We start from the raw sequence: 27,828 nt of genomic DNA on the forward strand, positions 1-27,828 counted from the left end.
GGGGGAAGGGGGGGTTGGGGAGGGGGAGAGAGGAAGAGGAATGAGGAAAGGGAAGGAGAAGAAGAAAAAAGGAGGAGGAGGAAGAAAAGGAAGGAAGAGAGGCAGAGGCAGCCCAAGTCTGAGGCGAGGACAGTTCTTTGTACCAACAACCCTTTCATGTTTTTCAGGGCCTCTTTCCCCAACTTGCCCTGGCGGCAGTTCAGAGAATAGTTACCCCGAAAGCCAAGCTGGGGGAAGAGGAAGTCCACCAGGATTTTCTTCCCCCTCTGAGATCTGCTTAGAGTCATAGGAGACCATCCAAGGGGGATACTTCTGAGGGAAAACCAGACACTCGTGCCTGGGAACACCTCTTTGCCATTCTGAAAGATTGATCTAAATGTGTCCCATAGATGTCTCAAGGCTGTCGGCCTCGAACCTTCTATCAGAGTTTGCAAAATTGACATGCAAAGTGGAGGGAGAACGCTTGTCAGGGACAAACCTGAGGACCTAGAATCTCAGGACCCTAAGAAGGAATACAGAAAGCCAGATAGAGTGAGGTCAGAAGAAACCAGGAAAAAGGATTCTCTCAGAATCCCCAGGTTAGAGTCTGCTACCGTCGCCTGTCTCCTTTACGCTTCTTTCAGCTGCTTTGAAGCCGGCAGAAGCCAACCCTCCAAAGCGTATTCATATTTTAAGTGCTGCTGGCTTCCTTTGATCCTTTGGGAGTGGTAAAGAGTGTCCTTTACAAGGGGTGTAAATGTCCATCCTTCTTAGGGAGATGCCTGGGTGAGGATCCCAAGCCCTTGGTCTCTTTCCTCTGTTCTTCGAGCTCCTTGAGGGTCTCTCCTATCGGTTGGGTGTAGGCAAGGAAGGGTGAGAAGAGTAAAGGGCAGAGCAAGAAGAGGGGGAGCACTGGTACCCCTTTCATGGGAAGCAGGGAAGCCCTGTGGCCCTTCTTTGTCAGGGATTAGAAGCCCCTCAAAATGCCAAGTCCTATCTGAGGAATTATCCACCAGAGTTGGTGAGTCCAGAAACAGTGAGCTTGCCCGAAGCAGGAGCACCAGAGGCACTGGCTCCAGAGGTCTTAGTTAAGAGGGTGGGGAGACACATCCATTTGATCGGTAAGAGGACTCTAGCTTTTAGAAAGGTGACTTTTCCTTAGAAAACAAGGCTCCCATGGAGGGGGGAATATTTGGAAACACTTCTGGATGCGGTGCTACAAAACAAAGAGACCATTCAGAGTCCAGAGGGAACGAAGAGGAAAAGACAGCACCTTGGTCTCTTTGGGGACCTATGTTCCTGGGCAGGTTGTATTTGTGACTGGCTGGTTAGATACACCTAAGTCCTCCAGACCTGGAAGGCAGCTCTGTTCTTTCAGATCTCTGGTCAGAAATTAGGTTTGGAACTGAAGACTATGGAACCCCCCCCCCCCAGCATCCCTCATTTTAACTCAAGTTCCTTCTTAGAAACCAGCACAAGAAAATCAAACTGGGACCAACAAGCTGAAGCTGGGTATAAGAACACCGAGTTCTCCCATTCTAGAGAATCCTGGGGAGACTATGGGGAGTCAGGGGGGATGTTTTTTTTTTATGGGGAACATGAATCCCAAACCCAGAGAGCATTCTAGGATAAGGTGGCCCACAGCAGCTGCCTTTCCCTGGCTCTGTCTCTCAACTATACCCAGGGAAAAGTGCCCGCCTGGATGCCTTCAACACTGCCCAGATGAACCAATCTCATGATGTTTCTCTCCTGGGGGGTGAGGGAAGATCTACCTGAAGATAGTCAGCAGAGAAACACCCCTCCGCCACACCCAAACTTTATTCCAGCTGTTCGCACCCCCTCCTTCTTGGACCCTAATTTCCAAAGATATTGAAGGAGCATGGATCCCACATGAACCCCTTTCTCCACAGAGTCCGGGGGTGCTCCCGTAAATAAGCAGCAGACACCTCCCACCACTGAGGATTTACAGAACTGAGCCCACACTTTAGCCCCCCCCCCACTTTCTCAGAACTGGGTATATGTTAAAAACAAAAACAAACCGGTTACATTTCCCCTGTCTACAGCCCTACTGGAAACAAAATTTTCTCCTCCCATTCCAAGCCCCAAAACTGCAAGGGAAGAAATCGAAAGCGGGAAGGGACTTACTGTGGAGTGCTGGGCCTGGGCTCTGGCCACTGCCTTCCGGGGCTTTTCCGGCTGCTCCAAGCTGGAAGAGCGCTCACCTACCTCTGCCCCCTTCCCCACCACAGTGAGCAGTTAAAGTGTCACTTAACCTTCTGGAGAATGTGAAATATACCGCGCGGTGTCAACTCCCCAAAACCATAAAACTAACTTTATGGACCTCACGTGACTTTCTCGAGCCAGTGAGGGGTATCTGTCTGACTTCTCGGCGATTTTTACGATCTAACTTCGAGATAAAACCCCTATCCATTTGACATCTAAATGTCATAGCGACTTTTGGGATAGTTTGCTTTCGGCAAAGGGGGACAAAGTCATGGGGTGAGAGGGAAGGAGGGCCCAATAGACCCTCCTAAACCCTCGCCATCTCCTCACCGACTCCCCCTCCCCCCCAGGTCCTGTAAGAAGTTGGGCCCAGCTGGAAGGGATTGACCGGGTAAGTGTCCAGACTTGACTCTTCTGCTCAGGGTGGAGGCTGAACTGGATGGATGAAGACTGGGCCCTGGTCCTGAACCAGGCTGGAGGGGGAGCCAGGGGCCTTTCAGGAGGAACCCTAATCAAGAGGGGAAGGTCAGTGGGGACCCCTGGAGAGGAGGAACCCCTTGAAAAGTGCAGAGAAGGCCAAGTGAGACAGGAAACCTTTGAAATTGAATTGTGGTTTGGTTTTTTGTTTGGTTTGGTTTTGTTTTGTTTTTCTTTAGTGGGTAGCAGAGCTTAATTGGGGTTTGGAACAGGAGACTGGGCATCTGGGCAGGCCTTTACCAGTTTCAAAATACCAGGAGTCTTCTTGCTCAGGACTTAGGCCCAAATAACTCTTCCTGGAGCATTTTTTTTCAGAGGCTTTGCAAGTCACCTGAAGGGAAGTCAGGATGGAGTCCAGCTAAGGCCCATATGAAGTTTCTGGGCCTCTCACCACCCCAGGCAGGAAGGCCTGTCTCCTGGCCCAACCTAGGTGGCTTCAAGGGGTTTCTGGCAGACACCCTACTTCCCCTTCCCTGTGCCCTAGATTTATGGGAGATGGTCTCAGGATAGCTTGTGCCCAGTGGTGAAAGAGGCAGACCCTCGAAGAAAAGACAAGGGGAAGGCAATGGAGTGGGGGAAACATTTATTTGACTTCAAGGAAAGCTACAGACATACCAAAAGCTAATCACTGAGACAGGCCTGGCAAAGACAGATCCCACACACAGCATCCCCTCGCTGGCTACAAATGGTCTCAGAAGTGAAATGGGTAAGGAAGTGGTTGGCCTGACCCAGACTAGCCCCATATTTACAAGCTTTGGGCCTTCTAGCCAGGCCCACAGATTCACAGAGAAAAATCACAAGACATTTTACACCGAGGCTTATTTCTGATTCCATACACTCCCAGGCCAGGCCTTGTGGGGCCTACCAGGCAGCAGGCGCTTAGCTTATCGCTTACTCTTTTCCTTTCCTCTTCTCAACATCCACACTTTGGTCCTTCCCTGGCCCCTTCCCACCCCAGGAACAAGCCACTGCTCCGGAGTCCTGGGCCTAGGGAGTGGGAGCTGAAGACGGATGAAGTGGGTGAAAAGAGACACGATCATAGACTCCATTTCTCAGGCCAGCTCAGCTGGGCCCAGCACTACCTCAACTGCTGCCCCTTATGGAAGTTTCCAGCTGAAACTTAAAATACAGCCATTATCCTTTTTATAAATAAGTTAGAACACACACAGGGAAGGGAAGTCACATTAAACATGCGAATTTCTTTTTCTTTTCTTTTTCCTGGGGAAAGGGGTGCACCCACAGACACGAGGACACTCAGAAACACTGGCAATTGGGGGCGAGCCAAGGGAGGTGGGGAGCATGGAGGGGAAATAATAATAATTATAATTATTAACAATAATAACAAGATAACCAGTCCAGGAGAGAGGGAGCCATGGGAAGACCTCAGACCAAACGAAAAATTGTAACACAAGGCTGGGGCGAGACATGCTCGTGGGAACAGGTTCCCAGCGGGCAGTGGCGGTGCAGGGAGGGTTGGAAGGGTCGGGCTGGGGGTGGTGCGGGCTCTTGGGCCGCCCAGGGCTCCTCCGGATGGGCTCATGGTTGGAAGGCGCTGCCGGCTGTAGCCAGGCTCATACTTTTCAGTTTGTTGTCTTTCTTCCACTTCATGCGACGGTTCTGGAACCAGATTTTGATCTGACGCTCGGACAGGCAGAGCGCGTGGGCGATCTCGATGCGTCGCCGCCTGGTCAGGTAGCGATTGAAGTGGAATTCCTTCTCCAGCTCCAGGGTCTGGTAGCGAGTATAGGCGGTCCGGGCCCTTTTCCCGTCTGGCCCAGTCATATCTAGAGCAGTTAGAGAAGAGCCCGCAGGCAACGTTATTCCGGTTAAAGGAGGGGGCACTGAGTGGGAGGGGGCGGGGAGCAGGACCCAGGCGTCCCCAGCACCCTGCTCACCGCAGCTCCAATCCTCCTCACTCCAGGTGCCCGCATACAGCCTCTATTTCTTCATTCCCCCCCTTCTCCAGCAGCCCCCACTTCTGGTGCTAGCAAATGCTCCCGGCTTTGTCTCTTGCTCCTTCCTAGTGCCTCACCCTAGGCTGGGTTCAGGCGGCCTTTAGCCCCGGAAGGGAGGAGAGCCGCTGCACTTTTGCCCTAGAAAGCTCCGTTTACAGCCCATTTCTTCCTTGCTAGCTGCACCTCAAAATTTCGGGAATAAACAGGACCCCTCCCTACAATACACAAATCCCATCTTTCAACCCAAAGCCGGTGACTAGCTGGGTAAATAAAGCCTAAACTGAGCCCGGCAACAAATTGTTTTTAGAAAAATGCCCACCCCCAGCAAAAGACCCTGTTTGGCTCTGTTCATGGAGCTGTGGGGACCCCTTTGAACAGTTCTCCCTCTTGGGGGGGGGTGAATCTATATTTGAGGCAAAGTCAAGCTTTCCTCACAGACCCCCCCCTCACCCCTAGCACAGGGCAGGGATACGAAGAGGACAAAAAAGAGATGGAGAATTACCGTGGCTGATGTGAAGCTTCCTCATCCAGGGGAATATCTGTGGAGTCTGCCCCTCGGGCGCGGCTGTAGTGGTGGCCATGGGCTCTGGCTGTGCCCGAGCCAGGCTCGGGCTGCTTAGCTGGCTTGCCGCTTCCTCAGGCTCGGAGGACGCGCTGGCCTCGTCTATTTCGGTGAAATTGGCGCTGGAGCTGGCTGGGGTCGCCTGGTCGGAAGGGGACGAAGCAGCGGGCTTGGCGCCGTGGCTGTCGCCGTTGGTGCAGGGCAGGGACTCGGGCGAGGACAGGGAGCAGCTGGACGTCGCCTGCCTGAAGCGGGGCTCCTGGGCTGACGCGGGGAAGGCGCGCGAGCTCTCGCCCACCGCCCCAAAGTGGCTGGAGGAGGCCGAGGAGCGGTTGACGCTGAGATCCATCCCATTGTAATTGTAGCCGTAAGAGCCGGTGTGCATGGCAGCGGGATCCCTGTAAGAGCCGCTCAGAGAGCTGCCACTGCCATAATTTAGCAACTGATAGTCCGGGCCATTTGGATAACGCCCCGAGAAGGAGTTTACAAAGTACGAGCTCATTTGGGTGATTTTGGAGGGCTTGATTTGTGGATCGTGGTCGTTATAACCCTGTGCTTCACGATTTATGATGTATTAATGAATTATAGCGATGCACTGTACTTCGTTTTGCTATGTATGCGGCCAAATATGGGGGGGGGTTGGAAGGGGGATGGGGGGGCGTTAGGGAATCACGTGCTTTTGTTGACCAGTCGTAAATTCTCGCTGATGACCTCAAGAGGTAATTCATGCTCTATGGTTACAAATAATGACGATCCGAGAATCGTTAGGGCCGATTCAATGCGAGCCTCCGAGGGGGGGGGGGAGAAAGAGAGAAGGGGGAGAAACAGGGAGAAGGTTGGCGTTGGCCTCTAAGCAGAGCGCGCCACCTCCCGGCGATTGACGGGAGCGCGGGCCGCAGGCCGCCATGGCGGCGTCGGCAGCCTCCCAACTGGCTCTGTGCAACCGCCAAGCAAGAAAGAAAGGCGGCCCCGCGGCTCAAACGCAGGGTTGAACCTTTAGGAAGATAGGCTTGAATATTTTGCCCACTTTGTTAGAGTGAGATTATTTTCTCTATTTATGTCTTCCTCTCTGACATTATTATCATCATTTATTATTACGATTATTATTTTAACTCTGGATAGTATGATCAAGGATTTAGTTGTCTGACCTTCCCTCTTTAAGCTTTGTCAGTCCCCAAGTTGGGTAAGGAAATGAGGAAGGAAGGGTTAGAAGTTGTGTGTGAAAAAACAATTATTACGAGTTATCTCCGTTAGCTCAACCAGGCCTCCTTCCTGGAGAGGAGGCTTCGGTTTAGGGTCCAAAACGCCAGAGAGCCGCAGGGCTGAGCAGGAGGCTGGAAGAGGCAGAGAAGCTCTTCGTTCTCCTGGGCCCCTGGGAAGTTTGAAATTCTTCTGATCTCGCATCCTTAGCATAGGCCTAGGAACCGAGCTGGACAGGGACCCTGGAAGAGGAACACAGCCGGGGATAGGCAGCCTAGAGCAGACACCGCCTAGGCGGTGGGGATTTGGGTGACAACTCATACGTGAGAGTTTGGGGTTAAAACAGAACCTCGTAACAATCTCACCAGATGCCAGCTATCGCATTCGGAGGCCAGATCCGAAGCCTCATTCTGCTGGTGGCTAACAGTTGGAGAATTTGCTCATCTGCCTTCCAGCCTTCCTAGGAAGGGGTTCAGAAGACCGGGGCCCCTTGCTGAGCCCGCTGGGCGGCCAGAGACCTTCGCAGCTGGGCCCCTTCTGCCAGGCGGCTATTTTCTTTAAAAATAAAAAAGGGAGAGAGGGAGGAGGAAGAAAAGAAAATGGTGCCTGCAGCTTGCGGCTTGGGTGAGAATGGGAGCAGAGAAAGAATAAACCGTTTTGGGTAGAGAAGATGAGACCAAATGCCCCATCACCTGCTCCCCTGTCCTCAGGTTTCCAAAGAGCCAGATAAAGTCGGGACCTTGCGGTCTCCTGCTCCCGGGTTCTCGTTCTCTTCCTTGCCATCGAATTCCTACTTAATATGGGAAGGGGCACCCTGAAGCCTGTAGACAAACTGTGGAGAGATGCCCAGTGGCCTCATTTTTCAGTCTCCGGAGCAATAGGCCAGAAAGCCGAGGGCCAAGGCCGGCAGAGACAGCCATGTGGGCGGGCCAAAGGCCAGGGGCCTTGGCTAGCAGAAGACAGAAAAACGCTGCAGAGGCGCCCAGACCCGCCCAACTCTGTCTCTCCAGGGCTCTGGGCTAGGAGGCTTCCAGTGGCATTCCTCCAGAGTCTCACTACCTAGGCAAGCTTAAGGAAGGAGAGGGGAAAAGGCTTCTCTCCATCATCCCTCCCTCAAGTCTGAATAGGAGGGGCAATTGTGAATTTAGCACGAGGGAGGCACAACCAACGCTGGAGCCTGGGAGGACCCATGGCTGGCCCCTGCTTTTGATTCCAGCTTTTATCTCAGCTGTAACTCCGGAATTGAGTCTGGTGCCTGGAAAGGCCCTGAGGCGACCATGGTTCTCACCTTTGCTGTTCAGGCTTAGGAACGACAGGGTTTGCTGGGGCTATGGAGGGGGGAAAATGACAGGGAAGAATTGGATGTGACTGAGCTGCGAGTTTTCACGTCTTTATTATTATCATCATCATCATCATAATCATTATTAATAATATTAATATTATTACCGAAGTATTTCACGTCCCGAGCTAAGACAAGACTACAAACACAACACATAGAAAATTAATAAAATAGAACTTTGTTTTCTTCTGAGGCTCCTCTTCTTAATTCTAGGTAGTATGTGCTCCTTCCAGTGGTTTTGGGGAGGGGGTAGGAGAGACAAGTCTGGGGTAGGGAGTCTTTCAGGTCCCTGCTGAGGGGACAGAGAATCTACCATTGAACCGTGCACGGGGGACATGGACGAAATGAGACTCGACAAGGACAAGAGCATTCTGCTCTGCTTCCAGAGACGTCAAGTGAGTCCGATTCTCAGTTCTCACCAGGGAGTCTGATGAGGCCAAGGTGGGTTCTTCGGGGAGGGAGGAGGCGCTGGGGTGCTGGGTGGGCAGCCTCCAAGCGCCCAGGAAGAGTTCTGCGGGCGGGGACGTCCAGGAGAGTGCTTGGGCCCCGCCCGTCTTGTGCTGGAGAGCAAGTCCCCAGACTCCCCCCGACCGCAGAGCCTTCTGGGGCTTTCGGGTGCCCTCGGTTCCCCCACAGGCCTCTCCCTTCGCGTCCCCCCTCCCTTTGCAGCACCTTCACTCGGCTGGTTTTTCTTCCTCCTCCTCCGCACTGAGCTGAGACGCACTGAGCAGTTTGCTCTCCTTTTTCCACTTCATGCGCCGGTTCTGAAACCAGATCTTGATCTGCCGCTCGGTCAGGCACAGGGCGTGCGCGATCTCGATGCGCCGCCGCCGGGTCAGGTAGCGATTGTAGTGAAATTCCTTCTCCAGTTCCAGGGTCTGGTAGCGAGTGTAAGTCTGGCGGCCTCGGCGACCGCTGGGCCCAAAAGAGGAACCTGTTACGCAGAAAGGAGAAACTGAGGCCTGGGGTCACACCAAGCTCACCGCCCCTCCTCCCCCGCTCAGTCTTCAGACATGATGCTTACTGGTTCTCCTTCCTTTCTCCCATTTCCTAGTCCCCTTTTCCCACTCCTCCAGCGCCCCCTCCAGATTCCCTCCTGGATTCCTAGGCGGGTGCTTTCTTTCTGTCTAGACTCTTGGTGGGGGAGGGGAGGGGTAGTTGGACTCCCACCTGAGCTTAGTGGGGGAGGGGCCGTCCAGGTATGTCTCCGACTTGCTGTATCTTTCCTTTCCTTTCTATCCATCCAGCTTTCCCTACCCTACTCAATGATAGATTCTGGCCCTTAATCCATAATGACGTGGATCGATCCATAGTCCGCATTAACAGCTCCTCACTTTCGTGTCCCGCTAATGGACATCAATTGGGACTTGAAGCCGACAAATAATCCAACCTGAGACCCAGGCGCCGGTTAGTTCTTCTCACTCCCTCCGCCTGTCCCCTCTTGTGCCTCCTTTCCCCCAGACTACCACCACTTTCCGGGTATCTCCCCGCTCCCCAGTCCCCCCTCCAGCCCCAGGGAAATGCAGTCCAGGATCCATTAAATTGCCTTTGCCGGCTTCATGCCACCTCCCCCCCCCCCTTCATGACGCACTCTTGTTTTTAATGGAGTGATCTTTGGGTAGGGGGGACCCGGGCCGATCCGGATAAGAGAGGTGGATAACACACAGAAGAAAGCAAAACCAGAGACTGAGTCCCCTGTCCTCTTCCTGATCAGCAAGCCTAGCTCTGGCCTAACTCGGTGAGCCCACTTACTCCCCCTGCCTTACTGTGCAGCTGGGACTTTGCAAACTTTGCAACTTCTGCGGGCAAGAGAAGCGATTTGGAGGCAGGGACCCAATCTTACCCCATCTCCTGAGATACCCACCTAGTTTCCAGTGGGGGAACGGAGTGGGGGTGGGGGAGACACTCGCTAGTTCTGCCTTCCTGCATTCCCCCCCCCCCCGGGCGGGACAGCGGGAAGTCTCACTCACTGTTGCATGAATTCATGCGTTGCATCCACGGGTAGACGGGCGTGGAGCACTTCTGCTCCTCGGTCTCTCCGAACACACTCTTGTCCTGTGCGCAGTCAGACTTCCGCGGCTCTGGATGGAATGGGGGCGGCTCGTCGGCGCCGGAGAGGGCGCAGGCCGCATCCTTCTCCCGGTAGAAGGCAGGCGCCGGCCCGTAGTCGCAGGGCGCCGCCCGGCCATAACTGCCGCCGGCTGGTGGGTAATAGGAGGACGCCGCAAAGCCCTTGTCCTGGCCCGGTCCCGGCCCATAGGGCGCAGGGTAGTGCCGCAGCGGGTCCGCATAGCCGGACGAGTAGAGCGGCAGCTGGCCCAGGAAGGACTCCTGCCCGCTGGCCAGAGTGACGGGGAAGGTGGAGTTCACGAAATAGGAACTCATCGGGAGGGGAGGCGCGCGCGGCTGCTGCTGCTCCGCCGGGTTTATGATTTGTTGTGTTTTATAGTCCGAGCGCCGCGCCTATTAGTAGTATAGCCGAGATTGGGTTTTAGCTGAGGGGGGATGGCGAGGTGCCAGTGAGGGCCAGAAGGAAATACAACCATCTGATCCAACACTGACCAATGGCAGAGGCAGGAATTGTCAAATAGCACCCAGGAGGAGCGCAGCCCGCACGAGGGACCCGCGCACAAACCTATCAACCTTTTTCCCCCTCCTCTCTCTCTCTCTCTCTCTCTCTCTCTCTCTCTCTCTCTCTCTCTCTCTCTTCCACCTACGTAGGATCTGCGAAAGAAGCGTCTGTGCTTTTGAGGGAGGAGGGAACAAACATTTGGATGGAGATCACCCCATTCCCCAGTGATGAAATAAATACACCCCTCCCCCCACTCCACGCAGGAATAGGGAAAAGTTAATTGTGTTTTCAGAAAAGTTAACCCCTGCGTTGCACGGGCCCGTTCCTCAAGGGAGGTCTGGGTAAATGCCCACGAATCTCGTTTAGAGAGAATGAAGGAGGAAGGTCTGTTTCTAGGGTTTTGGTGCTGGTAAAGGGAAAACGGGGTTGTCGCTAATTTGCTTCATTTTAGAAACAGGGGAAGAAGAAACGCCCTCCTCAGCAGGTTTGGAAAATCGTTTGTCCTGTTTATCAGGTCTGTCTCTCCCCCTTGCAAGCTTAGGTTCATCACATCCCCCGCTTCTCCACAACTCTCAAGGTTAGAGGGGGTAAGCCAAATCCCTCTGCCTAGAAGACCCAGAAGAAGGAAATGCCAGGAGTATGTGAGCCCAAGCTTCTCCCTCGGCTGCTCCACTAGGCTAGTAGCTTCTGACAAGCCGGTCCTTAAGCACAAGACAGCTCAGCCTGCCTGATTGCAGTCTCGACTGGGATTGGGGCTCAGGAGAAAGAAACTAACCATCTCTAAATTTGGTGATCTAGAGCGCAGGGAAAGCTGCAAGCCATGGCCCGGGTGACTTTGCTGCATCTCTGTTCTGCCTGCAAACCTCACGCTGCTTCCACTCAATCCATCTTTATCCCTCACCCCAGAGGATGTAAGAATAGCTCCTGGCTACAGAGCTTTAAAATCAAGGATGTCCCAGTAAATCTGAATACCGGGAAGAAATTGCCCTCTTAGAAATGTGAGTAGACAGGTGGTCGTGGCTGGTGCACGCCTTTAACCCCATCACTTGCAAGGCAGAGACAGGCAGATCTCCAAGTTCGAGGCCAGCCTGGTCTACAAACTGAGTACCAGGACAGCCAGGGCTACTCAGAGAAACCCTATTTTGAGGAGGAGGGGGGAGTGAGTCTTCAGCTCCTTATTGGAGAAGATGAGAGCCCATTGAAAAGAACCATCTCTTCTGTCCTGCTTTCTCTATGAATCCCATTCCAAAACTTGGTTTAAATTTCGTTTAAGGAAGGCTGCTAAGACCACCTAGGCACTCAGTAACCATCTTCCAGTCTTCACCTGGCATGCCCACTCTAGCTTTCTATCAGGTCTCTTAGCCACTCTCCTGTCCCCTCCCATGCCTCCTGCTTGTATCACCTGCTTTGCTGCCCTGAAAACTTGGGCATCTACACTCTCTCTCTCCTCTCACCCAGAGAAAATGAGCACAGACCCCAAGCTAGGGCACACACTGTATTTCTGACAGTGTAATATGCACACACAGGTCAGACAGTTAAGAGAGTACAACCTCCCTTCCAACCCGAACATAGGGGGAATGGGCGTAAGAGTGATGTCTGGGGTCAGGCCAGGCTGACCCACCTCTGCCTTGTTCTTTTGGGCTCCTTTTTGTGGTCCACTTCTGCCCACTGATAATAGGAAAGGGCTGAGGGTGGGTGATCAAAAGTGAGGGTTTATTTGGCTGCAAAGTGGCCTCTGAAGCTCTTTGAACTCAAAGCAACTGCTAGGCTGCCCCTTTGTGGCACAATGACCATCCCTGGGTGTCTCTCTCTTTAGCCTTAAACCATGGAAGGGGGGGGAGGGGGTTTTTAAAAAAGATTTCAAACCTTCTAATGATAAAGAAAGCAGAAATGCTCCAACTTAAAAATGGCTGGGCCTATACTGAGAAAGGAGTACCGGGCTGTTTCAGCAAGGGAACAAGATGCAGAAGAATATTTACCCCTCCCCCAATCTTGCCACTGAGACTGGGCCTTGGGCCTCAGCCCTTCTCCCTGGTCACAATGCCCTCAGCATAGGAAAGATCGTACGTTAAAGACGACCCATGTTTTTTTTTTTTTTAATAAAAAAAAAGGTAAGAGGAGGTGAGAGAGGAGGCCTTGCCCTGTGGTAGAAGCAGGAAAATAATTGCTTTATTCTTTAAAGTAGCAGCCCTCAAATTAACCTCACCTCTGCAGGTTGCCTGTCTGGAGATGGAGCCACTATGGGCAGGGCCAAGGCGCCTGGAGTCGGGCATGAAAGGAAATAGCGCCTCATCGCTCTTATCTAAGCCCAGAGGTATTTATGAGCGTTTATTCATCTGATCCGTTTGTTTGGGAAAAAGAGCAGGCAGGCAGAGCTGGGCCAGAGACCGCCTGGTTTCTGGAGCCAGATCTCTACTGATCTGTCTGTGGTTCCATCCACCTCAGTTTGTCTGTCTCCACCAGGAAATATGTAAATACACAGCAGGCAGCAGGGAAGTAGATGTATCCCAAGTCTTCAGTACACAGCACAGGGATTGTCCTGCTAACCCACAGGCAGGATTTATAATTGCGATTTTCTGTGCTTTGAGTCTGCAGTCTCGTGGGTAAGCACACACATTCCAGCTCCCAGAGAAATGTTGCCGAAGTCATGTTCAGCTCAGGAGTGAAATCTGCAGCAGGCGATGTTCTTAGGAATAGCATTTGCCTGCTGCGTGAGGAGGAGGAGAGACAATAGCTAGGCTTCCTATTTCCCCTAAGATATAAAGCACCCCCCCCCCAGCTCCTTAAATAGAAAGTACCTTCTCATATCCCATCCCCAACTTTACCTGGGGTGGGGCTGATGAAAATCTTTTAAACCCAGTTCTCCCCCTGGATTCTGGTTGTCCGAAATGTTCCCCAGTGGTGCAATGTGGTGGCTCCCACAGACTGGAAAGAGGCTCTTTACTTGAACACTCTGCCCTAAAATCGACAGATCCAAATCGAGGTACAAAGACCTCATTTCCATTATGCAAATGAGCGGCATCCTCTCTGATCTTCTAGGAGGAGTGGGTGAGCCTTCACTCCACTCCCCCCCTTCACCCTTACCCTAAGAGCCCCGAAGTGTTTCAAGCCTCTGTATAGTAGCTCAACTTCCCCTCCCTATGTTTCCTTCTGATTGCCCAAAAGAAAAAAATTTAGGAGGGCCCCAGATCTTCCTGCTAGATCCCTCGGGGCCTCCCGAGGAGCGACTCACTAAGCTCGGTGGTGCAGCCGCCAGAAAGTCACTCTTTCCAAGCAGAGGGGAAAAAAGCTTAAAGACCTGCTCCAGAGAGAGGCTCAGACTCTGGAGTCAGTCTTCTAGGGTGCCGGACCGCGGCGGGGGTGTGCGCCCCCAGCACTACACAGCCAGACCTTAGTAACACCTTGGCCAGCCTGGCACAGCAGGCAATTTCCTGCAGCCCCCGCCCAGGAATGGGAGCCACCGCACCTTGAAAGGGGCAGCCAGAGCTTCCTCTTGCAGCTTGAAAGCCCAAGCTAATCAGTAACCGGTGAGACAGGAGTCAAGACTCCAACGCTCACCCAGCCCTCGACACCCCCTTCTGGGAAAGCGGTTCCGTTAACCTGGTGTGAGGGGTCCCACAGGAACGGAAATTACAGAGATTTTGGGTTTGGTTTTTTGAATGGTTTCTCTTCACTCCCGATTTTCCACCAAAGACATTTTTTTTTTTTTGCGCCGATTTCGCGTGAAACGATCGAGAATGGGGGAAGGGACCAACACTCACTTGCAGTCACCACAGTTTCCAGAAAACTCAGTTCAACTCCTTCAACACGGACTCAACCGCTTAGGAACTGGCAATACCCACAAACCAACTGGAAGAATACAGACTGAGTTTGTCTTTAACAACCGAGTGGAACTGCCCGGTCGGCGCCTCCTTTGGCCGCCCCCCCTCCCATGGCTTGGCTGTGAAGAAAACTAAATAAACCTTGAACAGATTTGGCCTCACACCTCTCCAGAGGCCCAGTCGTGTCTCGTGTCTTAGGTGCTGATGAGGGTCGTGGGGCTGAACCCTCAACCCTTTGACTCAGTACCCCTGTCCGTGGGTTATAGTATTACTCCTCTCTCAACATCTGCCTCTTTCTCTGCCAGCCTGCAGGTTTGTGGCTGGGATGAGTGCAGGGTCTGCAGGAGATGGGAGAAGGTTGCGGATGATGTGAAAGAGACTCATTCCATTTTCTAAAATCTGCATCCGGGGACTAAGATGCAGCAGAGAGCATCGGCATGGGCCAGAATCCCACGGAACCGCGCGGCCAGAGCTCCAAGCAAACACGCAGGGCTCGGGGAGTATCGAGAGGCTGGCAGTGCCGAAGTCGCCTGTCCCCGAACGGACGGTAGATGGCAGCAAACTGCATAATTTGGGTCAGAAGAAATTGTCTAAGGAACGATTTATAATCCACCAAGACTAGGGGGGGGGGGAAAGACCTTTACTTTGAGTGGGTTTGGGGGGGATTTTCCCGTCGCGAATAAGGTCCAAGAGTCCTAGACGCCAGCGATCAATTCCTTTTGCTAAGAAGTCAATGTGTTTCCAGGAGCCCAGGCAGGCCTGTTCATCTGGCCCCCCAGGGAGCCCCAGTCCTATGCCACAAGTGTCTGACTTTCCTTTTCCTAATAGCTCAGGAGACCATTGTAGCCACACACTTGCCCCAAATCCTAAAATTCTAGACAACCAGAAGCCTGAGCCTGAACGACCTGCACAGGCTTTTAAGAAAACAGAAAGGCAGTCAGTCAATCTCTGTTCTGCAAACCAAAGTAATTCACAATGTCCCCTGTCCTTTGTGCCCAAAGTGACTTAGTTCTCTGCGGATAGCTTCCCTAGAGACCCTTCACCCCATTTCTTAGCCCTCACCTGCTGGCCTGAACCCTACCCCAGCTTCTTTAAGAATCTGTCAGCTCTTTCCCCTCCCCCACCTCAGGAAAGCTAAGCAACAAAATTGGGCGGTGAGAGACAGGACTTAGCTCTGAACCCAGCCTCCTCCGGAGGCTTTTTTAGCCCACACCATTGGATTCTCTCGTTATGTTTCCTTTTTGGTTTGTATTCTTCGCCCCTTACCCCACCCCGCACACCCACATCAAATGTATTTTGTGTATAAGCCTGAAACAGCATGCTAAAATCATTTCACAACCACCACATTTGAATCCAGGAAAGTTTGAAATCCTTGCATGTCAGATATGCATTTTTCTCCACCAAAATCCACACATCCTATACCGATAAAACACAAGTAACAGAATCGATCACACATAGACCAACAGACTTTAACCTACCGCATTAAAACCACAAAACTCTCTCCCTGAAGACGAGGCTCCCTCGGGCGGCGGGAGTGGCAAGAGACCTGGGCGCTCCTTGGGCTAGCTTCCTGGGGAGTCTCCCTCGTTTTGGGTTCCTTCACCCACAACCCTTTAATTTCAGAAATGTCTCCGAAGGAAGATAGCGGACATTTCTCTGTGAATTGTCCTTTTTCTGTCACTCTAGCCGCCTCCCTGCCCTGGGCTGGCCTCAGCGGAGATTCCAGGCCCTACTGAGACCAGGATGTCCCTCAGCGCCACCGCCCCTCGTGCCAATGCAGCCGGGAAATCGCCTTTACCCACACTGGGCAAGAAAACTGCACGGGGGCAATCCGGGGAGGCCAGGACCAGGGAGAGATGGAGGGAGGTGAGCACAAATCCACCAGGGCCAGAGCGACTGGCCAGCTAGGCTGCAGCCCAGACACCCCCACATTCTCTCTCCCAGCTAAAAAGGCAGCATAAAACTGGCCTCCGAGGCCACTTTCCGTTTCTCCCCCCACCATCTTCCCTGCAGCGGCTCCCCCTCCAGGAAGCAGCCACCCCTCTCTTTACCACAGAATTTCCTGGGAAGCTTCTCCCAGCAGCGCCCAGAGGTGGGGTTCAACCCGATCTTGGGATGGGGGGAGGGGGGAGAAAAGCCTAAGCCCCACCCCCTGCAAAAAAACGATGCAAAAGAATAAGAATTGTAGAATCTCCCTTACCTTTGCAGAACTTGGGTTTTTTTTCCTTCTCCGGATTCAAATGGGTGGGGAGGGAGGGAAAAAGGCGCGTTCGGTTTCTTCTTCAGCTTCCCGATAATATTGTCCCAACCTGAGAGCCGTCGTTTCCCTCTCTCAGACTTGAGAGGGAGGTTGTTTCGCTTTTCTGACATTTGCATAGAAAATGGAGTAAGTTCTGTCTTTGAAAAATGGTATCAGGCGTCATTCCTGGGCCGATTGTCCATTTACCCTTCATGATGACTGAAAATCCCAGATCAGCGAGCGCATTAACTTAGGAATCAAAATTATTTTTGGTTCTCTCTTTGTGTAATTCCCACCCCGCCTTCCCTCTCTCACTTACTCTTCTCTCTTCTCCTCCCCCTCTCTCTCTTCCTCTCTCTCTTTTGCTATATCGAACTGATATTGAGGTATAAAAATATCAAGAGGCTGGAGCCCTGAAGGACGGCAGTGCTCCGACCTAGGTGTGGTGTCCAAAAGAATGCTGCATTATAACCACCAGGGAAATGATAAAAAGTTCATGTTCACGATCGCCCGGCCACATGACCGGCGCCGGCCAATCGCTGGATTCAACCACTCATAAACTTCTATCACAAAGTTGTAAATTTTCATAAAACAACAAGGAATTTATTGCATTTCTTCATGGCTGCTCCACCAGCAACCCTTTTCTCGGTCGCCATCTTCTTTTCTTCCCCTTCTCTTTTTAGGAAAACCCCAATCTGAGATGGGGTGAGATTTGGGGTGCAAAAATGCAAGGTAGAGAAGCCACAGAGGTCCAGCTAGAACCGAGGTTTTCTCTGGAACCTCCACATTTTCCTCAAAAGCTCTGCCTGTCTTTTATAGTAAAAATCCCCCCAAATCTTCCACATGGGACTGTTCTGAGGAGGTGGCAAGAGCAGCAGCCCTGTTGGATGCTGCTGTCTGCGTCGTGGCAAAAAGAAAGCTCCTACACCCCCTCTCCTGCTCTGAACACCCACCCCCATTCCTAACCCTAGAGTCTGTGGGATTCCCCCACCTGTGAAACTTGCAGCATTGCAGGTGTGTGTTGGGGGGGGTCGGCCCTCAGGGTCTAGTTTTTGTCTCTGGGGGGAAGGTGTCCTGGAAGGGAGCCAGACCTGATTAGTCCAACAAGCAAATTCTCCACCTCAGCACCCCAGAAACTGGGGAAGGAAGCAGACCTCGGCCTCTCCTGCCGCCGAAAAGACCGCTCTGGGAACCAGGTTCCCTAGGAGAAATCCCTGAGCTCTCCAGGGGTTGCTGCGGTCGCTACTGGGGAAGCCGCAGGTTTTGGAGGCCTTTTCTGATATTTTTCCGGAAACCAACCACCTTTCTCAAACCCTTCCGGCTTAAGATAGTGTTCTTTAAACAACCGAGAATTTGTAAACGAATAAATATTAAAAATCAACACCGCAGGTCTAGGTGTAAAGACACTACCGTTTAGGGTTTTGTCCAGCAATAAAGGATTTGCAAAAATTAAGAATAACTCACTCTGCTTTTCCAGGTTTCAAAAAAAAAATAACCACAAAACCTCTACATTTTAGGCTGGGTTTCTGATTACCTAATGCAGAAAACGAAATAATTTTCTTTTTAAATTTTATGTTTCCCTTCTTCCTTCCCTCCTGTGTGTGCCCCTCAGAAGATTCCAGGTTGGCGGCACTCAAGAGCAGGCTGAACAAGGCAGAGGAAGCCCTGGCCGACGCCCCGCCAAGCTTACTGCGGTCACCCAGGCCACCCCAGCCCGGTAAACTCTCTTGGCTCTCGCTCACGGGACTGATTTTTGTACAGTTTTAAATTCATATGGATCTCCCTTGTCAATCTAGAATGGGATAGATTTTAATATATAAAGTAAAGAATAAATTGAAATAAAATTTTTTAAAAAAAAACCCCACTCTGACCGAAAATGCTTGCCGCCTGAGCAAAAAGCTGTAAGCACCCTGACAAGGAGGTTGTACTGGGCCAGCCAAGAGGCCTCTACTCCTTGTTCTGGCCTCTGCCCAAACCGCTTCAGAGGTGGGTGGGATGGACCGGGGTGTTCATTCTTCGCTTTTCTTCTATTTGTCTTTTTTGAGGCCTACCATTTTGGACTTCATCACAATATTTGAGCCTGGACACCAGGCTCGGATTTCATAGTCTCCTTTAAAGGCACAGATAAGGAAAAGCATTGGTGAAACTTTAAATTGGGTGGTTTTTTTTGATAGGTTTTGGGGGTGTGTAACTGAGCTCGTGGTCTCATAGATGGGTAGATGGATTTACTTGGGGGCAAATGTGAGTCTCTGTTTAGAATCCAATGTGTGAATCTGTTTAGAAGCCAATGTACAGTGGTGTGTATGGATGTGTCTGCGAGTGTCCATGAATGCATGTTTACTTCTGAGTGTGTGTGAATGTGAATGCGTGTGTTCTGGGCACGGAGCCGGGGTTGTGCGAAAGCCTGCATGTGTATATGTGAACACAGGGATGTTCTATGTTTATTTTATTGGTGACTGTAACAGTGTATACACTTGTGGACTGTCAGCTTGTAAATATGGGAATTGTGTATTTTGGTGAAAGTCTAAAGGAAGAGAGAGAGATTGGGGCTCATCAGTTGGTAGTGTATGGGGGGGGACATCAGGGAAATAAAATCAAACCCAGCACAGAAAGAAAAGGCCAGTAGAGGGACTTGGAGACACCCACCCAAGCCACCCACCACCAACTCTCATCTCCTCCCAGCCAGAGGAAGACAGAAAGTACAGACTCTGTTGATTTTTAATCCTGTTTTTATTTTCCATCCTTCAGATATACAGAAAGAGGCTCATGGGAAGGGGTAGGAGCCAGGATCAGCAGCCAAGTGCACCAGAGGCAGAGCTAGTGGGTCCTCTAGGCTTCCTGAGGCCCTTTGAGTGCTGCTATGGGGAAGTATGGGGTAGTCAAGGATCCACAGTCCACAAAGACAGCGTCAAAGAGGGCTTACAAAACAGCAAGATTTTACAAAGACCTTACTAGCAACATAGAAAAGGGGAGGCACATTCCAAAAGCCACGGAGCAGGTAGTATGTCCTTCCCATCACAAAGGTAGTATATACAAAACAGACAACACACTTTTTCCATAGGTAGTATTTTTTTACAGTGTTGAGAAGCCCAAATTTCACCCTTCTCATTATTTTTTTAAACTGCTTCATTTAAATAGATTTCCCCCTTATTTGCATTTCATGCTTCAGTTTCCAGAACTGGGGTCTTCTCTCCAGTCTCCTCCTCTTCGCTCTCCCCGTCCCTCACTCTTCTTCCTCCTCCTCTGCTTCAGCCTTATCCTGGCCAGTGACGCCCGGGCCTGAGGTTTTGTTCTCCTTTTTCCACTTCATACGTCGGTTCTGAAACCAGATCTTGATCTGTCTTTCGGTGAGGCAGAGTGCGTGCGCAATCTCAATGCGCCGTCGCCGGGTCAGGTAGCGATTGTAGTGAAACTCCTTCTCCAGCTCCAAGGTCTGGTAGCGCGTGTAGGTCTGGCGGCCCCGCTTTCGGTCAGTTCCTACTCACAGTATTTAGGAGAAAGAGAAAAAAAAAATCAGTGTGTGAAAAACACCAAGGGAATTCCCACCTCCTTCCATAGTGAGGCTTGAGGACAGTAAAAGACCATATTTACTGGAACCAAATTACCATTTTGCATATTCTGTTCTACACTTCATGGAACCCTATTCTCTGCCATGTGCAGAAAACTGTCTAAGCTTCTCAAGGATACTTTTTCTTCTCTCTCTCTCTCTCTCTCTCTCTCTCTCTCTCTATCTATCTCTCTCTCTGTGTGTGTGTGTGTGTGTGTGTGTGTGTGTGTGTGTCCACAAGAGATGTTTTGCTTTTCAAGGGGGAATCTTGCTAAGTAGCCTTTGGGTGGCTTCAATCTGGTAGCAATACTGATTCATCCTCCCAAGCGCCAAACCCTGGGTTTACAGGCCAGGCCCACCACACCAGATAGTTGGATTATCCACAAAGGGTGTTTTTCTCAGCCTGGAGCTTCTGAAAGCCAGGTAGATCTCAGCTGCTGGTTCCTGAAAGTTCTCTTCCTAAGGGGCCAGCATAGCATGGGGGCATATGAATCCTCAGTCACTTTCTGGGGCCAGGGCTCCAAGTCTCCCCTTTCCCTTTGAGATGGCTTTGAGGTAAGGGGCTCTGGAAACCGTTTTAGTGTCCCAGAGTGGTAGCTTCAGGCCTGGAATGAGAAGGAAAGAAAAGAAACAAAGGACCTCTTAGGCTCAGTCCCCACCCAAACCTGTCATGGAAAGGGGAAGAGGCAAGAATTTACTTCCCTGGACCTTGAAATTATTAGCCTAACAGCAGCTGTGTTCTAGTGACATTTTCCCCAGTAAAGTATCAAGCAAGGCCTGGCTACCTGCCTGCCTTCCTGCCCAGATAACCAAATTGTCTGAAGCCATCTTCTGGCCTCCAGGACTGCAAGGAAGAAAGATCCATGGATGAGAGAGGAAAGTGGAGCTCCTTATGGTGGGGCTGAAAGGTACCTGAGAACTTCCAGCTTAGGCCCAGAACCCTAGGAGACTTTAGGGAGCAGCTGGTGTCAGCCCTCTTGGGAAGGAGGCAGGAGAGAGGAGGGCTAAGGCTCTTGATTCCAAGTCAGATGTAAGCCATACTGAAATGTTTATGAGGGTAAGGGGGGGCTGGTAAACCAACTGCAAAACCAGTTCACTTACAGGGTAGGTAATAGAAACCCTGAACAGAATGAGTGTTTACTCATGGCCTCCGACCCTGATGAGAGTCTCTGACCACAGTCTTGGGTCTTCTGCGCCTTGGAGTTGGCTCCCAAGCCCAACTGCTTTGAGGAAATGTTTAAAAAATTAAATTAAATTTAATTTTTTTTAAAAAAAAGGATGTGTCAGGGGGCATTGGAAGAACCTGGTGGAAGCCTTGGTGTTTTAGGGTTCCTGAAGCAGCTGCTGGGTGGCTTGCACTCCCCAGTCTTGGTTTGGTTCCATAGATCCTAGCCCCGCAAAAGGAAAGTCATTCTTCTGGAGTGACACCTCCATTCTGGGCTGTTCCCCCACCCCCACCCCGGTATCCACGGAGCCCTAGGAAAAGCACCTGGAAAAGCTATGTTCTCTGGAGCCTTTGCCTCTCTTCTTGTCCACCCTCCTAAGTCCACCAGGGGCAGAAGGAGTCATAGACTCATCGGTCTGGGCCTCAGACAAACTCCCTTCACCTTTCTCTGGCTCTACATCTCTGGCTGGGTCCTCAGCTCTTCTGTACCCCCTCCTCCTGCCAGGCCTCTAGAGCCCACCTCTAATTGTCCTGATGAGAGTAATGGGGGAGTGGGGTTGGCTGGAAAGGAAGGGGGAGGGGAGAATTGCTTAGAGCCGTGGCCCCCTCCTCCATATCTTATCGAGCTAGGGCTGGGGGGGGGGACACACCCAGAACAGCGCTCTCAGGCAGGGAAGTGAGGGGGGAGAGGGGAGAGAGACCCTAATGGCTATTCTCTGCAAGCCCCAGCCTTCCTAGGCAAGACAAACGGCCTCCTCTCCAGCCCGTGCCGGCGCTGCTGATAAATATTTAAAGCTAAAAGGCCCGGAGGAAGGGTTGGGGGCGGGCTGGGGGCTTTGAGCGCGGTGGCGTCGGCAAAAAGAGATCCGCCAGGGCCTGAGAGCAAAACTGGGGGTGGGGGCGGCGCGCGGGGTCCCAGCCCAGACTTAAACGCCGTGGCAATGGCCGACCTGAAACCAGGAGTATCCTGGACACAGAGAGGGGTGCCCTGCGGGAGAAAGGGGACCTTCCGGGGACTGTGGCCCGGACGCTGCGGCTCCGGACCGCTGGGTGCGCGGCGTTACCTGAGCTTCGCATCCAGGGGTAGATCCGGAAGTTACTCTCGGCCGCCAAGTCCGAGTCCCTCTGCTCCTTGGCGCCAGCCGCCTTGGCGGGGTCGCCCGGACACACCCCGGAGAGGTTCTGCTCAAAGGGCGCGCAGTGCATGTTGAAGGAACTCGGTTCGAGCCCGTAGCCGGCCGCGTAGACGCCGGCCGCGCTCTGGCCCGCCATGCCCCCCCCGCCGGGGTACAGGCCCTGCACCGAGGCGGAGAACGGAGCGCCGGGACCTGCTCCATAGCCCGGGCGCTGGGGGTTGGAAGCAAAGGCACAAGAAGTTTGTTCGGGAAAGGCTCCTGGAGCGAAAACCGAACTTGCGGCTGGATATTTAGAAAATAAAGCATTCGCATAATACAATGAACTCATAATTTGGCCGGATGATTTGTAGTCAGGGACGTTTTAGTGTCGGTTTTACGAGATTCCTTGATATATTACAGAATTAGAGTCCAGATTTACACCAAAAAGGACCCCCTTTTTCCTCTCTGGCCCACGTGACCTTGGCCCACGTGATAACCCCTCCACCAATGATCTGACGGCCTCCTGGCGGCTCTCAGTAATGTGGAAAAAATTGTGTGGCGTTGGATTTATAAAATATGATCAATAATGAATGGGAAGGCCGAGCTCTGCGGATTGGGGCTGGGGGCTCAAGGGCCGCTGTCGACCCCCGCGGGCTGGAGGCAGCTTGCAGGCGTGATTTGGGGAGGAAGGAATTGAGTGGGAGGGAAAATAAATAACATCTGAGCGATCCGTGTTGTCACCCCCCACCCATTTCCCCCAGCCGGCTACAGAGCGAGAGACAGACGCAGGAATTGAATGTGCGCAACTTGGTGGGTGGGTGGGTGCTGGCCGAGTATTTATTAATCCGGGCTAATTCATCAGGGCTGCTGCTGTTCTCTTAAAACGAGGGACGAGGTGAACCTGGCCTCCCGGTTCTCTTAGTGCCCCAGCTGTAGTGCTGGAGGTGAATCAAGGCTTTCCTAGGGCAGGAATCCAACCCAACAGGCGTTGGACGCTGCGATTTCTGAAGACTAAATGAAAAAAAGGGGGTGCCAATAAAAAGATACACACAAAAAATAAAAAAATAAAAAGAACGGAATGGGGGTGGGGAGAAAAAGGAAGGGAGGAGGGCGGTTTGGGTCCGGCTCGCTGCTTTCCCGGTTCCGGAAGGCGGATGCCTCACTCAGTGGAGCGTGGCTGCCAGCGAGGCAGAGGCAGCAAAGGAAGGAAGGCTGCGGCAAGCCGCGGCCTAGAAACTGGGAGAAAGTGGCGTCGTCCCAGAGAGGGAGGTAGGGAGGAACCTCTTCCCTCTACTCCTGCTTCCCCAACCTGAGTCCGAGAAAAATGGAAATATAAACTCAGCAACATACTCCACATCCACCCTCCCCAAGCCCCCCCCCCCGCCAGGACACACACGGAAACAAAGAGAGAAGTGACAGGGGATGCTAGCCACCAGCTTGGGCACATCTCTTCTCCGAAGCGGCCGGGCCGCTGGAGTCTCCGGGGCCCAGCAGCCTAGGAACGCAAGGGGAGGGGGTTTCTCTTGGCTCCCCTCCCTCGATCCTCTCTCCTCCAATCACGTGCAGCCGCCTCCCTCACCCCCTGCGCCTCTGGGCCCCGGGACTCGCACCACCTGCTTCCAGCCCCCGCCCCCTCCTCTCTGCGACCTAGCCTAGGCCAGCCCAGAAGACTGCTGACCAGCTCCCCCCCCAACCCCCCCAAACCCAGCCCAGCTAGGCGCCTGGGAGCGAATGAGGAGCGCTGGCCCGGGCCAGTCTCGGGTTCTCGCTTGTAAACTTTATTGTAACTCTTCCGCCCTTTTCAGGCGCAGACAACAGAACAAAGTATAGAGGAACAACAAAATATATAATTAGCCCTCCCTCCCCCCAATAAAGCAATTCACGGATACAGGATACATTCTCTTCACAGCAAACCTAAGAACACTTTTAACAATTGCTCACAGCGCGCATGCTAACTAAAGTAATCTCTTTTGAGAAACACTTAAGACAAAATTGTCAAATCAAAGGGGGGGGGGGACAGGAGGAAAAGAGAGAAGCAAGAGAGAAAGCCAGCGAGCTAGGGAGGGCAGCGGGGAGCTGGGTTGCCAGGAAAGATGAGGACGCGGTGAAAGAGAGAGAAAGAGAGAGAGAGAGAAAGTGGGAGGGAGACAGAAAGAATTACGGCGTGAATAGGCAGTTTCATGTTGTTGGGAAAACTTAGCAGAAATCGGTACCTTGGTAATTACAAAGGAGCACGTTCAAAGGAAAAAGACCATTGCACAAGGAGGCTTTTTTACATGGGGCGGGGGCGGGGGGGCTCTGGCAGGCAGCAGTCGCTCACCCTCGCAAGGCGAGGAAGTCCTTGTTCAAAATCCTTTTCTTTTTCCCCCCCTTGGCCCCCAAGAGAAGGGAAGGAGATCCACGGTAGCTCACACACAAGCTATTACGAGATACTACCACTAGCAGGGACTGGCGCGGCGGGGGACGCTGCGGTGGGAGGCCCAGCTCCTGGCTCCGCTCGCGGGGCCAGAGCTCTCGGAGGCGGGGGAGCGGGCGACAGCGGCGTGGTCGCGGGAGGGACCGGCGGACGTGCGGGCTAGCCCCGGCCCAAGCAGTCCCAGCTGGAGCCTACTTCTTGTCACCCTTCTGCGCATCGCCCTGCTCGGCGGTCTCTGGCACCCGCTCCAGCTTCTCTTTCTCCAGCTCCTCCTGCTCGCATTTACTGCTGGGGAACTTGTCTTTGTTGTTTTCCTTTTTCCACTTCATTCTCCGGTTCTGGAACCAGATTTTGACCTGTCTCTCTGTCAGTCCCAGAGCGTGCGATACCTCGATCCTCCGCTTGCGAGTCAGATAGGGATTAAATAGGAACTCCTTCTCCAGCTCCAGGGTCTGGTAGCGGCTGTAGGTCTGGCGGCCTCGCCTGCGTCCGGCGGCTGCTGGGAATGGGGGAAAGGACGAGACAGAGGGGCGGGTGGGGGAGGGGGCAGAGACAGAGAAGGTTGGAAGATTCGTGAACCAGCCTAGGAGACCAGGATAATGAGGGCAGGGGACCCTTATGCGGGAGCGGGAGGGAGAGCACAGAGGCCGCGGTCAGCAGGGGGGGTTGAGGGGGGACTAGACAGCACTGAATCTGCGGGGGTCAAAAAGGGGGAGCCCCTTCCCCTGGTAACTAGAATAAGAATGGGGGGGTCAAATATATTAAAAGTGCCATAAAGTTTAGGAGGAAGGATGTGAAGAGGGGAATAAAAATAAAAAACTAGAGTGGGGACCCAGGAACCCACCTTGAGAAGCCCCCAGAGCCTCTGCCCAGAAGAAAAGTTTCTTTAGGGTAATTAAACTATAAAGCAATTGAGAAGTGCAAACGCTGAGCGCCCCCACTCCCACCACTCTCCACAGCCCCCATAAAACAGTAAAAGGGGGAAAGGAGGGGAGAAGAAGAAAAGTAAAGGAGGGTGAGGGGTTTATGGATTCAGGAAATTCGCTTAGCGACCCCCCCCTTCAAAGGAAGCAAAAAGAAAAGGGGGGAAAAGAAAAGAAAGTGGGAAGGAAGGGAAAAGAGGTAGGTGATTGGAACGGAGCCCACAAGTCCTCTAGGAGCAGAAGATGCTCCCGGCCTGCCCAGCCCCCCCCCTCCTGGATCGGCCTGGGGCCCTCCTGGCCCCTTCCCACCCTGGCAGGCCCGACGGGAGCTCACCTTGAGGGCGCATCCAGGGGAAGAGCTGTGTGGGCGACGGGCTCTGCTCAGACCCCTCGGCCTCCTCGCCCAGGCCGCTGGCGGCCGCGAGCTTGCAGTCTGCGTACTGCACCAGGTCTGGATCCTGCGCACCGAACAGGCTCTGGCGCTGCAGCGGGTCGTAGCCGTAGAAGTTGCCGGGGTCTCCGTGGCACGCCACGGCACACGGGTTCTGCTGGTAGGGAGCCGTGGACAGCGACGATGGCCCGTGGTAGAACTCCTGGATTTGCGACGGGTGCTGGAAGCTGCCGCCGCTGCTGGGACCGTACACCACGGTGGGTCGGCCGCCCAGGTCCTGGGCGAAGCCGCAGTCATAATAATTGGGGCGCAGGGACTCCCCGGTTTTGTATTTGGAGAACAGTGAGTTGACGAAATAAGAGCTCATTTTATTGAATTTTGAGGCGGCGGCGGCGGCGCAGGCTGTAGTTGGGGGCTGTTGGGGAGGGGGTGGGGAGGGGGAAAGGGAGGGAGAGAGAGAGAAAAAAAAACGCGGATTCGCCGGCTCCTAGTCACCCTCGCCAGAAAGGAGAGGAAAAGGGAGGAGGAGGGGAAAAAAGAAAGAAGGAAGGAAGGAAGGAAAAGAAAGAAAAGGCGAAGACGATCTCGAAGCCGCCACACTTTTTGTGATTTCCAGGAATAGAAGAGCGAAGCCTGCAAAAGTCTAAGCCTGCATGGCAGCCGCGGCTCGCTCGCCCTCCCCCCACCCCCCCACCCCCCAAACAAAAATATACCGCCACTTAAAGAGGTCCTCGCTTTACATTTCGAAGAAGGGATGCCAGTTCATAAACAGTTTTCGGTGATTTACTTCCCTCCAAATGAGTTGTTTCATATTTTGCCCCGTCTTTTCACCATCATTTGCATCCATTAGAGACCCCGCATCCTATTGGCTTCTGGGTACTCCTCCCGGACAGAACGCAGAGCGAGGGTGAGATCGAGAGAGCGAGCGCGCAAGAGAGAGCTAGAGCGAGAGAGCGCCAGGGAGTGAGGAGAGGGCAGGAAAAAAAGGAGGGGAAGGGGGGGAAAAACACCCAGGGAGAGAGAGGGGGAGAAGGGGGAGAGGGAGGGGAAAAGAGAGAATGAATACGGATTAAATCTGTTTAACTACCTACATTAATGAGATATCTCTTGCCTCACAACAAATCAAATACCTTCGCAGACCACCCCCAAAGACTGATGTGGGGGAGTCACGGAAAAACACCATGCGCACACACATCCACAACGCTGTGCCTGGCGTAGGCACGCTGTTAATTTCGCGATTTTAACGAGGCAATTGGAGTCTTTCTAAATGTCAGGGTCGCTTCGGAAAAATGTAAAAGAACACGGTTTAATTGCGCCGAGTTTTAAAAGGTCCTATAAATGTAATTGGTATTTTAATACAAGTTATCAAATCATACAGCTTCCTCTCCTAAACATATTTTCAAACAAACGAGGTAGTCATATTTAAAGCTTTAATGATCAATTTCCTTATTATTGATAAAGGTTTAACTATCGTGTGGAGGGAATTGGCTGGGTAACCAGCCCCCAAAAAAACGGCTGTAAACTCTTTAACAAACTATAAAACGCAATAAAGCCAGAGTCTGTTGTTGTTTATGCCGCAGCACATAAAAGCTGTTAGCATTTTACGAGTTCTTTCCTCTACAGCTATAAAACCACGGCTTCGATCGCCCCCACCGCCCGACTGAAGCACGATGGGGGTGACTAAGCCGAAATGAGACCCATTATGGTTTGCTGTTGATTTTTTTTTTTCCTTTTCGGCTCAAACGGTGAGTTTCCCGAGATTTTAGCCTCCTCGGCCTTACAGACAGATACACCTGCCCCCATGCCCTCTTTGGAAACCCCCAAACCACCATCACCACCACCCCAAGAGCTATCCCCGCCCAAGCCACACATAAACTTTCCCTCGTTAAGCAAACACGCAAGGA

At 52.5% G+C, this 27,828-nt stretch overlaps 4 protein-coding genes across 5 annotated transcripts; all 4 read right to left on the bottom strand.

Moving 5' to 3' along the window:
* Window positions 1-4,215: 4,215 nt before the first annotated feature.
* Hoxb5 (homeobox B5) lies at window positions 4,216-5,698 on the bottom strand. The gene is made up of 2 exons (XM_005368356.2): window positions 5,137-5,698; window positions 4,216-4,463 (listed from the first exon to the last, which is right to left on the bottom strand). The coding sequence occupies exons 1-2, from the start codon at window positions 5,696-5,698 to the stop codon at window positions 4,216-4,218; spliced, it is 810 nt and encodes a 269-aa protein (XP_005368413.1).
* A 2,672-nt stretch (window positions 5,699-8,370) lies between these two features.
* Hoxb6 (homeobox B6) lies at window positions 8,371-10,120 on the bottom strand. Its single transcript, XM_026789879.1, has 2 exons — window positions 9,706-10,120; window positions 8,371-8,669 (listed from the first exon to the last, which is right to left on the bottom strand). The coding sequence occupies exons 1-2, from the start codon at window positions 10,118-10,120 to the stop codon at window positions 8,410-8,412; spliced, it is 675 nt and encodes a 224-aa protein (XP_026645680.1). The 3' UTR covers window positions 8,371-8,409.
* Window positions 10,121-19,573: 9,453 nt separating this feature from the next.
* On the bottom strand, window positions 19,574-22,543 carry Hoxb7 (homeobox B7). Its single transcript, XM_005368359.2, has 2 exons — window positions 22,144-22,543; window positions 19,574-19,844 (listed from the first exon to the last, which is right to left on the bottom strand). Exons 1-2 carry the CDS (start codon window positions 22,541-22,543, stop codon window positions 19,591-19,593), a joined length of 654 nt encoding a protein of 217 aa, XP_005368416.1. The 3' UTR covers window positions 19,574-19,590.
* A 2,220-nt stretch (window positions 22,544-24,763) lies between these two features.
* Window positions 24,764-26,291, bottom strand: Hoxb8 (homeobox B8). 2 transcript variants are annotated; one of them, XM_005368358.2, is made up of 2 exons: window positions 25,868-26,291; window positions 24,764-25,106 (listed from the first exon to the last, which is right to left on the bottom strand). In XM_005368358.2, exons 1-2 carry the CDS (start codon window positions 26,289-26,291, stop codon window positions 24,802-24,804), a joined length of 729 nt encoding a protein of 242 aa, XP_005368415.1. In that variant the 3' UTR covers window positions 24,764-24,801. The 2 variants fall into 2 exon arrangements, with proteins under 2 accessions (XP_005368415.1, XP_005368414.1); XM_005368357.2 differs by having other exon boundaries at window positions 24,764-25,109.
* Between the last annotated feature and the right edge of the window lie 1,537 nt (window positions 26,292-27,828).

Source organism: Microtus ochrogaster, unplaced genomic scaffold (genome assembly GCF_000317375.1).
Source record: "Microtus ochrogaster isolate Prairie Vole_2 unplaced genomic scaffold, MicOch1.0 UNK31, whole genome shotgun sequence".
Taxonomy (NCBI): Eukaryota; Metazoa; Chordata; class Mammalia; order Rodentia; family Cricetidae; genus Microtus; species Microtus ochrogaster.

Excerpts from the sequence above, each read along its gene's own strand:
- Hoxb5 (XM_005368356.2), bottom strand. The coding sequence starts at position 5,698 with ATGAGCTCGTACTTTGTAAACTCCTTCTCGGGGCGTTATCCAAATGGC. Across the intron at positions 4,464-5,136 it reads GAAGCTTCACATCAGCCACG|ATATGACTGGGCCAGACGGG; the intron begins GTAATTCTCCAT and ends TAACTGCTCTAG.
- Hoxb6 (XM_026789879.1), bottom strand. The coding sequence starts at position 10,120 with ATGAGTTCCTATTTCGTGAACTCCACCTTCCCCGTCACTCTGGCCAGC. Across the intron at positions 8,670-9,705 it reads ACGCATGAATTCATGCAACA|GTTCCTCTTTTGGGCCCAGC; the intron begins GTGAGTGAGACT and ends TCTGCGTAACAG.
- Hoxb7 (XM_005368359.2), bottom strand. The coding sequence starts at position 22,543 with ATGAGTTCATTGTATTATGCGAATGCTTTATTTTCTAAATATCCAGCC. Across the intron at positions 19,845-22,143 it reads CCCCTGGATGCGAAGCTCAG|GAACTGACCGAAAGCGGGGC; the intron begins GTAACGCCGCGC and ends TACTGTGAGTAG.
- Hoxb8 (XM_005368357.2), bottom strand. The coding sequence starts at position 26,291 with ATGAGCTCTTATTTCGTCAACTCACTGTTCTCCAAATACAAAACCGGG. Across the intron at positions 25,110-25,867 it reads CCCCTGGATGCGCCCTCAAG|CAGCCGCCGGACGCAGGCGA; the intron begins GTGAGCTCCCGT and ends CCCCATTCCCAG.